Source organism: Mus pahari, chromosome 23 (assembly GCF_900095145.1).
Source record: "Mus pahari chromosome 23, PAHARI_EIJ_v1.1, whole genome shotgun sequence".
Classification (NCBI taxonomy): Eukaryota; Metazoa; Chordata; class Mammalia; order Rodentia; family Muridae; genus Mus; species Mus pahari.
In genome coordinates, this window is record NC_034612.1 from 19,535,897 (window position 1) to 19,551,912 (window position 16,016).

At 47.0% G+C, this 16,016-nt stretch overlaps 1 protein-coding gene across 5 annotated transcripts in view; it reads left to right on the forward strand.

Annotated features, from left to right (window-relative positions):
- Positions 1 to 316: 316 nt before the first annotated feature.
- The window catches only part of Sfswap (splicing factor SWAP), a 71,551-nt gene continuing 55,851 nt past the window's right edge, over positions 317 to 16,016 (forward strand). For 2 of the 5 annotated variants that reach the window (XM_021222717.2, XM_029533499.1), the window contains exons 1-6: positions 339 to 683; positions 3,143 to 3,312; positions 3,898 to 4,029; positions 6,228 to 6,313; positions 13,012 to 13,237; positions 14,860 to 14,972. In XM_021222717.2, the coding sequence (XP_021078376.1) occupies positions 466 to 683; positions 3,143 to 3,312; positions 3,898 to 4,029; positions 6,228 to 6,313; positions 13,012 to 13,237; positions 14,860 to 14,972 (945 nt within the window). In that variant the 5' untranslated portion in view covers positions 339 to 465. Of the gene's footprint in view, positions 684 to 1,044; positions 2,754 to 3,142; positions 3,313 to 3,897; positions 4,030 to 6,227; positions 6,314 to 13,011; positions 13,238 to 14,859; positions 14,973 to 16,016 lie in introns of those variants that run through there. The other 3 variants (XM_021222718.1, XM_029533501.1, XM_029533500.1) reach the window with 3 other exon arrangements.

Here is a 16,016-nt window from a genome sequence, read left to right on the forward strand (position 1 = left end):
CTGTCTCACTAGGACAGCAAAGACGCGGTCCCCAACAAGATCCCCACTTTGCCACCACACCTGGCGGCCGCCCCTCCAACCACAGCCGGAGTTGGCGCGCGGCCACCAACCGCGCTTTCGCCACATCCTAGGAGGCCTCCAAAAAAAAAAGCAGAAATAAATTTCTTTCCCTAAACACAACTCCCCATCTCAAGATCAAGTTGGACAACGAAAACGGAGGTCTGCCTAATTTTCTAGCGGTTCAAAGAGCTTGCGGACGTGGCGAATCTACCACTCTCACCTCCGGAAAGAGAGCGGGCTTCCTACCGGAAGTTGCGTCTCCTCCATTTTGTGGCCCGCTATGGCGGCTGTGTTGAAGTTGCGAAGAGGATGCGGCGCCTGTGACTGAGGGGGTAGGCCAGGCGAGGCATCGGGGACGTTGTTCGGTCCAGCCGCAGACCCGTCCCGGACGTCGGGGACGCTGTCATGTACGGTGCCGGCGGGGGCCGCGCCAAGCCGGAGAGGAAAGGCGGAGCGAAGGAGGAGGCCGGGCCCGGCGGCACCGGCACTGGGGGCAATCGGGTGGAGCTTCTGGTTTTCGGCTATGCCTGCAAGTTGTTCCGCGACGACGAGCGGGCTTTGGCCCAGGAACAGGGACAGCACCTCATCCCCTGGATGGGGGACCCCAAGATCCTCATCGACAGGTCGGTTCCTCCCCCCACCCGTCGACCCTCCCCTCCCTCGCCCGCTTGATGTCGCCTGATGTTGACTTGATGGCCAGGACTTTCCGAGAAATGGGGGTTTTGCGGAGCCCGGGGACTCGGGGGGTGGGGGAGCCTCCCTGCCCCCCACGTTCCCCGGCGTCCGGGGGGAAGGGGACGGTGAAACCGGCCCTAAGGCTCCCGGCCAGAGCTGGCGCCTCCCCGTCGCCGGAGGTGATCGACTCTGCTCCCGCAACCCCCTCGAGCCCGGGCTGCCGCTGGCGACTCAGCGCGGGTGGAAGCTGCCCGGGGTCCTCTCGCCCTCCCGCCCGCCCGCGCCGTGGGGCGGGTGCCGCTCGCTGTCCCTCCGCTGGCCGTGCGGGGAGGGAGCCCGGGAGTGCGCTTTTGTCCCTCCGAAGCGCCAGCACGCCGAGGCCGTGTGGGTAGAAGCTTCTTTTGGACTCCCCACACACCCCACCCCCGCCCCGTGAGGTAGCCTGAACTGTCTCTTGGCCGGCTTGACTTTTGGCGTCCGGGCGAGCCCTTCCCCGCGGTTTATTGCGACCATTTGCCCAACCGCGGTAGTGGGTGAAGTTGCTGTCTGTTGGAAGCCGGTCGACCCCCGTTGCGGACCTTGCTCTTAGGGGGTAGCGTTCTTAGAGCTGGTTTCACTGTTTTCTAAAGCCAGAAGGGTGGAGCTGGGTTTATACCTTTGTGTTGGTTCTTTTCAAATCACACACACTTGAAGGGCGCCCTGAGTTTGAGGGTAAAGGGGTGGGAACGTGGATTCCTGATGGTGTTTGATTTGAAAAGGATGGCATTACATGATTGGGTGTTTTGCTCCCCACCTCTCTCCTCATCTCTTCCGTCTCTCTTTCTTTCTCCACCATCCTGGGTTTGGGTATTTGTCCTTCCATTGGGCGATTTTTGCTTCTGGGGCCAGGACTAACTGTGAGCAACCATTAAGCTGTGGCGTGGTTTTCTCCAAGTGAAGGAAACCCATCGTTTGAGACAAGTAAAACTGGATGCTGCAAAGACTTGGAACTTGCATGACTGTAGGGGTTACCTGTGAGCTGGTCAGAACGGACACGGTTAATGACCAGTAGGCCTTTCCGATCCCTTACGTCTCCATTTGGGGAGAGATCTAGGAAGAAAGGACTTGTGAAGGGAGTGTGGCCTATCAGATCAGCTCAGGATCTGATGGTCCACTCTGCTGGAAGGTGCTGTGCCTTTGAACCTCGCTCGGTTGATAGCAAGTGATGCTGCTTCCCAGGCACTCGTGGGGATGTGTGCTGTCAAAAGTTGGGCAAATGCTGAAACCTCTACTCCGTATGCATTTTCCATATCATTCTGTGCATGCTTTGAGTTAGACCTCCCAAAACCGGTGGGGAGCAAACACCGCACATGTATATGTGTAATATTTGAAAATAATACATTTGTAAGTTAAGGAGGTTTACATCAAAGTTAAGCAGATCTTGATAATAAAATGAAACCGTTGGGGTTCCCAGGAAATTTTGGCCTTTTTCCTGTGGTGTACATTTTCCTTCCTTAATTTGGTCTCCATCACAAAAGTCAACATTAATAGATTATGCCAGCTTTGGTTTGTCACTCCACATTCACCTATGCAACCTAAATTTGAGATTTAAACGTCACTAACTCACTTGTTGTCTGGCAGTTGTACAGTGACAGCATCTCCATTGAGTCTTATGTTCAAACATAGCAGAACGTGCTCTTCTTATTCCTAAGTTGGTAAAGTACCCATTGGTCTACAACGATGTGTCTTCATCCTGGGATTTAAAGTGTAAGGGACATACTGATGCTGCGCCTTCTGATGGTTTTGCCGTGTTTGCAGTGAACCTCCTTAAACTGCATGTATATGTCACTGTTCCTTTGTATGTGTGTCTCTCTACCACATAACCCAGCACTTCTCTCCTCAGCCAAGTGGCTAGGGGCAAGCCTAGCCAAGATTTTACCTCCAATGGACGCAAGTTTCTTTGGTGAAGATCTCTCCTGAGAGTTCGGGACTAGCAGGACGAAGCGAGGAAATTTCGCCCGTTTGGTTCTGTCGGATAGGTATTTATGGACTCGGTCTGTGTGAATGTAAGCTGTAATATTTAACTACTGAGAACAGATATTGTTTTGCAAGTGGCATTGAATGGTTGACCAAAGCATACATGGTAAGAACTGCTAGCAAGGGGGCTACGTTTTCTGCTCTAAAGGATTGTCTGCCTTTAGCTCTAAGTTCTGTTGTGCTGTAGAGAGGTGCTTAGACAATGTTATGATTACTCCAGTTTAAAAGTAGGTGAGAGATGACTAGTCACGTTAAGTATAAATCTAAAGCTTTGCATTTGTTTTAATATTTTTATTTCATTAGTTTAATTGGTAAGTATGTGCATAGAGTGTCACACACAACCAGCATGGGTGTAGACTTCCCTCCAGTGACCAGCCTGTTCACATTACAGATACGACGGGCGTGGTCACCTGCATGACCTCTCTGCGTACGATGCTGAGTACGCCACGTGGAACCGAGACTACCAGCTGTCTGAAGAGGAGGCTCGGGTAGAGGCGCTGTGTGATGAAGAGAGGTATTTAGCCTTGCATACGGACTTGCTTGAGGAGGAGGCCAGGCAAGGTACTGCTCAAGAAAGACTTACTTCAGCCACACCTTTTTACAATTTTAAGTATTTAAAAAGTTACTCCCGTTTATTTTTATACTCACTCTTTCTGATATTATCTTGACAGTACCCAGTGGATTGGAAAAACAGGAGTCTTTGCGTTCTGAGAGGACCTCAGGATAGTTTATATGTAGAGCCACAGAGAATTTTCCCAGCTTTTGAGGGCAGACTGGGATTTGAAAAAAAAAAAAAAACCAAAACCAAAACTCTTTAACTGTTCTTCTTTAACAGTATTGTATGAATTAAAATCGATGTTCTTGTCTTTGCCTTAATGATCTTTAATATAGTTCTTAATCACAAAATTTCCTCAGCAGGAAGAAATTTTCCATAAAAGACGTGTATTCTTCTATCTGTGGGTAAACACATACTGGCAAAAACTACATGCCGATAGATACCAAGTGTCGTTTCCAGAAACATTTTCTCCTCAAAAAAGATTGCAAAAGTGTATTGTATGGTTCACTGATAGCTGCACTTTAGAAGTGTATGAAGTTTTTCTCGGTAAACTTCCATTTTCGTTAATAAGATTCTCATTTTTATTCAAGAGGAAGAATACAAAAGATTGAGTGAAGCGCTGGCGGAGGATGGGAACTACAGTGCCGTAGGGTTCACTTACGGCAGTGACTATTACGACCCGTCAGAGCCCACGGAAGAGGAGGAGCCTTCGAAGCAGAGAGGTGAGGGGAAGGAAGGCCTATCCCTGGTGGGCAGTGACCACAGCACCACCGTCTGGGACACTAGTGAGGGTCTCCCCCTTTTTTTTTCCTCTTTTTTTTTTTTTTTTTTGGTTTTTTGAGACAGGGTTTCTCTGTGTAGCCCTGGCTGTCCTGGGCTCACTCTGTAGACCAGGCTGGCCTTGAACTCAGAAATCCACTGGCCTCTGCCTCCCAAGTGCTGGGGTCAAAGGTGTGTGCCACCACTGCCCAGCTTGGGCCCTTTTCTTATTGGAGCAAAGCTAGAGACGAGGCGCTGAGCTGTGAGTAGAATGGAGAGACAGGACCTCTGACATTGATTAGCTGCCTGGACCTAGAGACTTCTTGCCTGCTCCTCTTAGGGTGGATCTCACTGAGTTCCCTATCATGGGATCCTGCTTCTGCACTGGACACACATTCTTCTTGTCTTAGTCATCATGTCTTGACCAAGGCAGCTCTTAGAAGAGAAAGCAGTGAGCTGGGGCTAGCTTACAACTTCAGAGGCTTTCAGTCTATTATCATCATGATCAGGAGCACGTCAGCATGCAGACAGATGCTGGGGCACTGGCTGGGAAGGGCTCCTTAGGCAGAGAAACAGAGAAACTCTGGGCTAGGCATGGGCTTTTGTAAGTTTACACCCCACCACCAGTGACACTCTTCTTCCAACAAGACCACAGCTGCTAATCCTTGTAATCTTTGAAACATTATAGGGGGTGACTTTAAGCCCCTTTCTGGTGACTAAGCATTCAAATAATGAGCCTATGGAGGCCATTCTTATTCTAACCACCACACTTTCATAGTGTCAGTGTCCATTCTGGGGACATCTGCATGTCAGTTTTGCCTAGCAGTTGTTAATATTCCTATGTCTCCTATGAATTTCTTCTGCATATCCTGTTTCCTGCAGAAGCATCCAGTGGAAAGACACTTAAGGGGCTTGTTGACACTAAAGAAAAGACAAGACTGTTAGTATAACATTAAAGTTTGAAGTCAGTGTCCTCCCTAGGCTAATGTGGCACCTTTGGAAAATAGTGCTGTCAAAAACTCCAAGCACTTGAGTGTAAGCAGAGTCCTTCTGTGAGCCCTGAGGTCATCATTGTCACATTAGCAGTTCTTAGTGATGTGAACTTCAGAACCCACGCAGTGACTCCCACAAGTTTTTCTCTGACCTCCACACATGTGCAGCCACACACAAAAGAATGTAAAATGGACACGCTAAAAGTAGATTTTAAAATGTGTCTTGATTACTCTTAAAAGAGAGTGGTTTGCTTGGGTAGAGCTGATTTGATTGGTTTGTAGTTCGGTGATCAGGATTGATCTTTTGAGTCTTTGGTTATTACCCCTGTTACTATCTGGGACCCACAGAAATAGTTGGAGGTGGTTTTGACACCAGTTTAATGCATCTGTCTTAAACAGGGGCTCGGGAGAGGCAGATATAGCTCAGAGGTAAAGAAGATCTAGGCTTTATCCCCAGCATGCTAGGAAAATTACCCAGTTAGCACAGAGCAGGCAGAGATACACTGTGTATAGTAATGTCAGAGGACATGAATGACTTTAAGGTCAGTCATCAGGGGTCTAAGGAAGTCGGTAGAAGCATTGGATTCACATCCATGAGGATCCATGTACAAACTAGAAATTGATAACAGGAGCATCTATGGGACATGGGAGGTAGAGTGAGAGCCTGAAGACTGCAGAAACAGCAGAGAGCGTCTGTCTCAAGTGGAAGGCAAGAGCTAACACCCAAGGTTGTCCCCTGATGTCCCCATATGCCCTGTGGCAAGCCCATGCCCACATTTAGACACACAGTTACAGAACAATTACCAAGTGTCTGCTAAGCTGAAAGCATTGTGCTCTGGGGAAGGTGGCCATGTAAAGTTAGCTCCCTTACACCAGGGAAGTGAGACAGAGACAGATGTAAGAGAAACCTCTGCCCAGAACCCTGACCTAGGCTGGAGTCAGATTCCCACCTGCCCCAGAAACATGCTCCTGCTGTTGCATCTCCCCCCACCTCTTTGGAATCTGTGAATGGTGCTCTTCAAAGGGTGGATCAGGGAGCTGGAAGAAGGGGTTTCTAGAAGGAGTAGTGCGCCAGTACAGAGTCAGGAAAAGCCCACACTATCCTTGCTTGCTGTTGGTTGGTCACCATGCTGAAGTTCTTCTTCTTCTTCTTTTTTTATTTATAACAGAAAAAAATGAGGCTGAAAACTTGGAAGAAAATGAAGAGCCTTTCATCGCCCCTTTAGGATTGAGTGTCCCATCTGATGTGGAGCTGGTATGTGTGCCTCTCCACTGGCCTTGTTTATTGCTGTTCACCGTGGTGCGTGAGAGTGTGGAGTAAAACGCAGCCAGCTGCCATTCAGGTGCTTTGTGCTGCAAGGTCATTTGTGAGGTGTATGTGAGCACAGCCCACTTACCTCTAAAGAAAAATGGACGTTAGGTGTGTGTGGGGGGGGGTGCGGCTGTTGTCTTAGGGTTTGGGAGGCTAAGGCAGGAGGATCGCAAGTTCCAAGTTAGCCTGAGTGCTCCAGGCTGGGACCCTATCTCCGAAACCGAGGAGGAGGGCTGGAGAGATGGCTCAGAAATAGATGGCTTTCTGATCCTGGTTCAGTTCCAGGTGAACTCATGGGTTCAGGGACCCCATGCACTCTATCCTCTTCAAGCCCCTGCATACACAGTACAGATAACTCTTGAAGGCGCACACACATACACATAATATACTTTTTAAGAATATATGTTTTAGAATAAGAAAAGGAGGGGCAAGGGAAGAAGAGCGGAAAGGCAGCAGCGTGAGCAGCTAGCGCACCAGGGAGTTGGTGGGGTCTGTGTGGGGTTCGGTGGGGATCTCTAGGGCCCAGCTAAGATGCCGCCATCTACATACCGATGTGGAAACGGTTGTGTTCGGGGCAGGCTTGTGGTCAGTGAAGTTTCTGCTTCTGGCTTTGTCTGCTGGGAGTTGTAGAGTCACTTGCTCTTTGCCGCACATTCACTGGGTCCATGTGATGTGTCCTGGCCGCCCTCCCACAGATGAGGAAAGCAGAGAGAGGGCTCTGAATGCGCCTGCCTGTCTCCGGTGAGGCTCCAGTTTGGTGTTTCATCTGCTAAGCTGTTTCACCAGGCCCCTTCTAAATTAGGTTTGAAACTAAGCCTCATGTAACCCAGGCTGGCCTCAGACTCAGTGTGTAGCTAAGATTGGCCTCGAACTCCTGATCCTCTCTCCTCCACCCCCACAAGTGCTGCGGTGACAGGCATGTGCCTCCAGCTCATTGTTTATAAGTCATGTTTGGAAAGGGTTCCCGAGGGTCCGTGTCAGGAAAATGTGTCTTCTTTGACATTATTTTCACTCAGTAGCAAGTGATGAAAGTATAACTGTTAGAGGTTTTGTGCTTGGCAGTGTAAATCATCAGGTGGACAGGAGACACCATGACCCACCCACAGTCCCTCTGACACTCTCCACCCTGGTGTGGCCACCCTCAGTTCAGCATGGACTTGAGGCTCTTGCTCTTTTCCTGAATCCTGGGAGGGAAGGTGGTACCTTGCCCTCCTTTGGATGTCTTCAAATCCGGGTAGAATTTTCTGTGCTTACTGGCAGGTTTATTTCCCTGATTCCTTCTTGTAACTCTTTTGCTGAAAATGTTTACCTGAGAAGTTAATATCCTAAGTTTTACAGTGATACATATTTTTGTTCATTTTTTTTAAAAAAATTCATTTTAAATTATACATGTCTATGGGGATTTGTGCACATGAGTGCAGGATCCCTTAGAAGCCTATAACTGGAGTTGCCTAATGCAGATGGGTGTTGGAGATCAAGCCTGGCTCCCTGGAAGAACAGAAAGAGTTCTTAGTTGATAAGCCATCTTTCCATTCCCTGTTTGTTCTGATATGTGCTGCTTCTGCAGTTCCAAAGCAGACTCTTCTACATTAGAGGCCCATTGAAATTGAGCCTAGAGAACCATTTGCTATATTACCTATAATTTATACTAAATACATTTATTTATGATTAATTGTGTATGCAGGTGCTTAAGGAGGCCAGAAGGAAAGAGTTACAGGCAAGTGTGAGCCTGAAGGTGTTGGGATTCAAACTTGGGTCTTCTTCAAGAACAGTATGTGCTCTTGATGCTGAGCCATTTCTCCTGACCTATCTTTTGAGACAAGTGCAACTCATACACCTATGTTGGCCTCATACTTGGGGTCTTCTTTTGTCTCTCAAGTGTGAGGTGGGGTGTGTGTGTGTGTGTGTGTACATAATGTACTTCTGCAAGTAGAGACTATAGGCCACCCTCAGGTTCAGAAACCATTCAGCGTATTTTGAGACAGTGTCTCTCACTGAGACCTGGGCTCAGGTCTTGGGCTAGATTGGCTAGCCACAAACCCTAGGATTGGTTCTCTGTCCTCTGCCTTCCCAGTGCAGCATTTCTGCCACATGCCACTGTGCTCAGCATTTTACATGAGTGCTAGGGCTTGAACTCAGGTCCTTATGCTTTTGCAACAAGCTCATTATCGACTGAGCCTTCTCCTCAGCCCTTTTGTTTTTGACACAAAAGATTTTTTTTTTTTTAAATGTCTTCAAATATAAAAACAAAGGTACTGTTTTAGTTAGGGTTTTACTGCTGTGAACAGACACCATGGCCAAGGCTACATGATAAAGGACACCATGATATATGATAAGGACAACATTTAATAGGGGCTGGCTTACAGGTTTAGAGGTTCAGTCCATTATCATCAAGGTGGGAACATGGCAGCATCTAAGCAGGCATGGTGCAGGAGGAGCTGAGAGTTCTTCATCTTCATCTGAAGGCAGACAGGAGAAGACTGGCTTCCAGGCAGCTAGGATGAGGGTCCTAAAGCCCATGACCACAGTGACACATCTACTCAAGTAATGCCTTACCTACTCCAACTGGGCCACACCTCCTAATAGTGCCACTCCCTGGCCAAGTGTATACAAACCTTCACAGGTACAATAGAAAGTTGATGGCTTAGTTCCTGTTGCTGTGTACAAGGTAAACATCACTAATCTGTTTAATGGTTATCTTGAACCCACAGACAGTTAAGGGAGCCTTGTTCTGTTCCCACAGTTCTCCAGTGTCATGGTTTGTGGGGGTCTCTGAATACAGTGCATGTGGCTCATGAAAGAAGAGCCTGCTTGAGTCCTTGGCTAAGTGTCTCCTTTGCCTTTCCCCCCATCACTCTCACCACTTTTAGGTGTGGCTTTGGGCCTTCATTATGTAGATGGTAAAAGGTAAAACTGTAGCTTGTTGAAGGCAGTGGACTGAATACAGTCTTTGTGGTGGCGATGGAGAACCTGGGAGGGCAGTATTGGTGGTAGCAGTTCTGGTTGGTGGCTAAGCACAGGTGGTGGCTTGCTTACATGGATGAATGTTGCTGTGGCAGCTGAGGGTGGGAGACCTAGACCTGGAAGGCTGGGCTAGAGGTGGATAAGAAGACATGTGCTCTCGGAGCTCTTGTTTACAGAAGCTGTTGGGCAGAACCTAGTGACCACAAGGCACCTGCTTCCTGCTGTTTGCCTCCCAGCTCTTGTGCCTGCATGACTGACTCTCCAGCCCCTGATCCATGCCTGTGAGCCTGTAGACCCAGGCCTCTTCAGATGATCTGACCTGACTTTGGATTTAGGGGGTGGGGTAGTGTTTGTTTGAGGTTTGGGTTTGGGTTTGGGTTTGGGTTTCTCTGTGCAGCCCTGGCTGTCCTGGAACTCACTCTGTTGACCAGGCTGGCCTCAAACTCTCAGAGATGTGCCCACCTCTGCCTCCTGAGTGCTGGGATTAAAGGTGTACCCCACCAGTTTGACTTTTTTTTTTAATGTTAACTTTATGGATGTGTTTTTCTGCTCCAAAGGAAGAAAAATCAGAAAACCTGTTTGTTTTTTTCCTCCAAATATGTATTTACTATCGTGTGTCCTGACATGGTACTTACCATCTCTTTCCCAGGCATCTAAACCCTTGTGTCCTCCTGAGTCCCACACGTGAGCTAGCCACCCGTTCCAGCTGGCAGGGTTGCCCTGTGGAACCTTGTAAGGCGAAGTGCGGAGTCCTTTGTTCGGGCTGTATGTTCACTCCCTCCCAAGGCAGGGCAGACTCGGGTGACAGCACCTAGTGTGATGAGTCTTGAGCCTGTGAATGATGTCTTTCAGGCGCTCGTGGACTCATGAGCTTCCTTGTAGGGTAGCATTGCATTTTACTGGGTTCTGCAACCCACCACTGGTCAGGCCTAGGGGCCCAGAAATTCTGCTGCTTAGCAGGCCTGTTAGAACATGTTTCTGGACAGTGGGAAAGGAGAGAGAAGGCTTCTTAGGTGTTTTAGGTAACATTGTAGCCTTCCATGTGACAGTAAGCTCTTCTGTGGACATGCTGTGCATGCCCCAGGCCTGTGTCAGTGCATCAGTGCTTGCTTGCATTCCTATCTGCAAATCCCAGTCAGGTGATGTAGGAGAAACCCTGGGCTTTTCCTTTTCCTGGGCTTGTCCATTCATCTGAAAAGGAAGGGCTCCTCATCTCCCACCTGTGGGTGCTGCTCTAACACCAGGTCTTGTGTCGGTGTGTGACTCTCCAGGTAATTTCCACATCCTGCCGAAGTTCCATGTCTCTCCTCTTCTTTGTGCCACAGGGTTCTGAAGCTTGGTTTGAAGAGCTCCCAATTAATGGGAGACAGTTGCCACATTTTCTGCTAGTTCTATCGTGATCTGTGTGTCCTGTGACTGTTCTGGCACTTATTTGGACCTATGGGGAAAACATTTCTTTTTCATTGGGAAGACTCACAGATTCCCCCCTATTTATACTGCCTTCCTACTGATCTGTCCCTTCCTGTTCTCCTATTCAGAACTTCTCATAGCTCTTGGAAAAAATCTATCCTTAGGGTCTTCCTGTCCTGTGGCTGTCCCACTGTTTGTTAGTTTGAGTTTTGTGCTTGTTTGCAGGTGGAGGGGAGTAGTTTGGTTGGTTGTTTGGGCTGGTATGTGATTATTTAGTGCCAGAGTTCAAACCCAGAGCCTTGTGGGTGCTAAGCATGTGTTCTGCCATTAAGTTGTATCCCGGTTCTTATTAGCTATTGTTGATGACGATGTCTTTTTTTTTTTTTTTTTTCTTGTGGAGTTGTTGTTTTGTTCTGGTTTTGAGATAGGGTTTTAATATATGGTCTTGGCTAGCCTGGAATTTATAGAGCTCTGCCTGTCTCTGCATTCTGAGTGCTGGAATCAAAAACCACCATGCCAAGCTTTCTAAGTATATTCTTTAAATAGTAAGTACTTTGTAGTGCTGGAATGGTAGTGAAATGAAATGAAAGAGAATTTTTAAATGAAAGAGAATTTAAGATCTTTATAGTAAAGATGCAGAGAATGTTGCCTTAGTCTCTGATCCTGTGATAAAGTACCCTGACAGAGCAACATAAGTGGGAAAGAGCTTAATTCACACACACAGATCAAGGTACAGTCTATCCTGGCAGGGAAGGCAAGAGGGAAGGAGCTTGAAGCAGCTGGTCACATTGCATCTGTAATCGCGAACAGAGAGAGATGAATGTATGCTGTTGTTCAGCTCTGCTTCTCTGCTTACAGTGCAAGATCCAAGCCAGGGTATAGTGCCACCCACAGTGGGCAGGTCTTCCCACCTCTGTTAACGGTAATCAAGACAATCCCTGATAGGCATGCTCAAAGGTCCATCTCTCAGATGATACTAGATTTTGTCAAGTTGACAGAATTAACCATTATAAATGGCTTTCTCCAGGAGAAACAGTTTTTCTTATATTTTATTATCCTGTTAGTATGTCATGAGGTAAGTTCATATATTTTGGGACTGGCAAGATGTCTCAGCAGGTGGAAGTACTTTCCATCAAACCTGAGAACCTGAGTTTTACCCCTGGGTCCCACGTGGTAGAAGAGAATTGACTCCTGCAATCTGTCCTCTGACTTCCAGTAGAGCACCCACACACATACAGAATATAAATAAAGTATGAAGAAAAAAGCAAAAACAAAACCAGAAACTAAGACGCTTTGTTTTTGTGCAGTTATTGGTGCTGTGTTTGAGCTACTGTAGTCACAGCGTCATCATAGTAGCTGCTTTTAAGATACTGAAGCCAGTGAATTGACCTGGTCCACCAAGAGCCTGAGTGGTACAATCATGTCTGCCTCTGTGGGTCATGTTGAAGTGATCCTTGATCCTTGACATGTTTATAGAATGGCCTATTTTGCAAATGAATCTTTGTTAAGCCAGAGCTGGTGAAAATCTTCATCAAGGCCTATGTCCCACACTGGATTTCCTTTAATATGGAACCTAGTTTATTCAGGAGCCAAATAACTTTAAAACTGTAGAGACTGCTCTTCTTTCAAAAAAATGCATTATTACAATTCATTTGTTGGGTAGTGGCGGGCACACCGTGCACCACCACATCTATGTGGAGGTCAGAGGACAGCTTGCAGGGGTCACTTCTTTCACCATGTGGTTTCCAGGGATTTCGAACTCAGGGTATCAGGCAGCAGATACTGTTACCCATAAGCCATCTTGCTGGTCTTTACATTTCTTCTTTTTAAAGTGAGGAGGATGTTATTAATTAGCCACTAAATTTGAGAAATTAAGCCACTTTATAAAGGATGAGGTCCTGAAGTTACATAAGCATTTTTTCCATGTAATTTTCTAGTGTAAACTCTCTTTGTTGGTATTAAAAATAGTGTATATTGTGTACCTGGGGACATTGTGGGCACATATGTGCCTCAATACACAAGTGGAGGTCAGAGGTCAGCTCTCCTTTCACATAGATTCTGGTAATTGAATTCAAGTTTCAGACCTGGTGTTCAGTGTAATCACCTGCTCTGTCACCTTGCTAGCCTTGAAATATCTTATTCTTAAATTGGAACGGTAAAACCAAGCTGTTTCATTTTATTACATCGTGTGTGTGTGTGTGTGTGTGTGTGTGTGTGTGTGTGTGTGTGTGTGTGTACATAGACTGACACCATGACTTTTTCCCCAGCCACCAACAGCCAAAATGCATGCCATCATTGAGCGCACAGCCAACTTCGTATGCAAGCAGGGAGCACAGTTCGAGATCATGCTGAAGGCCAAGCAAGCACGGAACTCACAGTTCGACTTCCTGCGGTTTGATCACTACCTCAACCCCTACTACAAATTCATCCAGAAAGCCATGAAGGAAGGACGGTACACGGTGCTAGCTGAGAGCAAGAGCGAGGAGAAGAAAAGTACGTGGGCCTGTATCAGGGTGGAGGGGATGGGGATGGAAGTGAGAAGGTCCCCGTTCTCAAAGGAGTGTCACTGAAATCCAGACTTGAATTCTTGTGCCGCTGATTAGCTCTGCTGGCACATGGTCTCCGTCCTCAGTCCATACTTTCCAGATGGTTAAACATCGGTGAGAGCCAAGTGGTCATCCAGGATGCAAATGTTTCCTCTCATTTGGCTGCTTAACAGTTTGCAGAGGAGACTGTTTCGGGTTATTCTGTAAGGGCCTGCACCACAGTGCATAGGACATGTTTGCTTTCATGAGTCAAGGTTTTTGCCCATTTTGAATATAAAAAAATCCCATCATAGCTTTCCAGTCAAAGGGAGGTTGGGAAGTGGAAGAGGAGGCACTCCCTTCTCTCTAGAACCATGAGGAACATTACCCCATGACTTTGTGTACAGATACCCAAGGGAAAAAAACTTATGTAGGACTCTGCCCTTGTCGGCCTTCCAAGTTTTTCTACAACTCATTTGTATTCATTTCCCCCCCCTCCTTTCCCCCCACTTCTCCTCCCCTCCCCCTGTGTAGACCAAACTGCCTCAAAACTCAGACCCAGCTCTCTGTGGCTCCCAGGTGCAGGGAATAAAGGCCTGTGCTGCCACACCCAGCCGGCGGTGCTCTTCTTTCATGCTTACTTATTTGTATTGTATGTGGGCCTGTTCTTACCATGACATACATGTGGGGTCAGAGGGTAATATGCAGGAGTTATTTGTCTGCTTTTACCAGATTAATTATGGGATCAAACTCACTGGCTCCCAAAGTTAGTCAATCTGTATTTTTAATATAAGATTTATCTGTTTGCTTAAGATAGCAAGATCTGTTTTCTGATATGGTAGACTGTAGTGATGCACATCTTTAATCCCAGCACTTGGGAGGCAGAGGCAAGAGGATCTCTGAGTTCAAGTCAAGCTTGGTCTACAGAGTGAGTTCCAGGACAGCCAGGGCTACACACAAACCTTGTTTTTTTGGGGGGTGTGGGGGGGTGGAACCCATATATTTACATGTATGTGTTTGTGTCTTTTTGAGTCTCTGCCACATCTGTTTTGGTACCAATGGAAGCCAAGGTTTTGAGTTCCCTGGAGCTAGAGTTATATTCTTTTCATTGTTGTTGTTTTTGTTTGTTTGTTTGTTTTTTCAAGACAGGGTTTCTCTTTATAGTCCTGGCTGTCCTGGAACTCAACTCACTCTGTAGACCAGGCTGGCCTCAATAGAGTTATATTCTTAACTGCTGAGCCATCTCTCTTGCCCTGTGTTTATTTTGGTCTTTGGAACTGAAGCTAATGAACCCTAGGCTAGCCTTGAACTCTGATCCTTTTGCTTCCACTTCCCAGTGCTAGGATTAGTTACAAGTAATCTGCCATTAAGCAGAATCTCTTTAAATATGATCTTGATGAGCATATTTATAGACTAGTGGTGATTTGACACATGTTAACAATGAAACCAAAATGATAAATTTTGGGAGGTAGAGTCTTAGGCTGGCCCAGAGACTTGTGACAACTGTCTACCTGCTTTTGCCTCTTGAATGCTGGGATTACAAGTGTGTGTCATCAAACCTGATAGTCAACATCTTGAATTCAATTCTAGAGTCTGGGCCAACCTCTGACAACGAAGAGGAAGATGATGAGGAAGATGGGAGTTACCTGCATCCGTCTCTCTTTGCTTCCAAGAAGAGCAGCCGTCTGGAAGAGCTGATGAAGGTCTTTATCTCCTCCCTCACTAGACTGTGTTTACACTGTCACGAAATTGCTATTCCTTTACGTTTGGAAACACAAAGCCTGCCATTTCCTATGGTACAGCTGTATCTTTCTTTTTTTTATCACTGAGGTGTCTGAATTTCTCTGTTCCATGTGATGATGAAGGGTTTTTTTTCCTACATGCCTACATTACAGGTTTCACAAGCAAACAGTGGCTGTTTTAGTATATAAATAGTGTTGGTGAAGATTTGGAAGCTGTTTGGTCGTGTTGATTGGAATTTAGTAGGATTGGATTTTCTAGGTTTTTAAAATGTCTGCTTCCTGGAGCCTTGGTTCCCTTCATAGACAGTTCCTAAATATGTGCTTTGCCTCTTTCCCTCCTCTCATCTTTATGAGACTATAGAAGCCAGAATCTATGCGCTTCTCCACAGACACAGAGTGTAGTTGATGTCTGGGAGGACTGGCTCTTGATTGAGGGGAGGGTGAGAGCTGTTGCTGAGAAGCTCCGCTAAGGAAGGAGAGAGTTTGAAGTTGTGAGTTTGTCGTGCACACCGGCGAGTTGCTGTCAGGCCTTGATGCTTCCTTTGCTCTTTGCCTAGAAGTTGTTACGGAGATGAAACCCACTTAGTTCCTCTGGTACTCACAGCCAGCTGGAGCACTTGGCCTCAACTTCTAACCTTTCTGTGTGTCCGCAGCCTAAATAACAGTGGCTCTTGCCAAGAAGGTTGTGTTTGGTGTGTGCTCTCACAGATGGAGCCATGTTCGGGGAGGGATTGAGGATGTGGAAGGATTGAGGATGGTGGCTTTCAGAGGTGCAAAGAGGAGAGTTATAGGAGCTATACTGAGCCAGTAGGCTGGCACTGAGCAGGCAGCATTAAGGCAAGTGTGCTTATAGGAGCTCTCTTGTGCTCAGGCATGGTTCTGACACTGGACTCATACGTGCAGTTCTGCCTCCAAGGCCTCTCTGCTGCTCCTGTTTTTTTCTCCTGGGTCTGATGTAAGTGACTCTGCCTGTGCAGTGGCAGCTTTCACTGTATCTGAATGTGT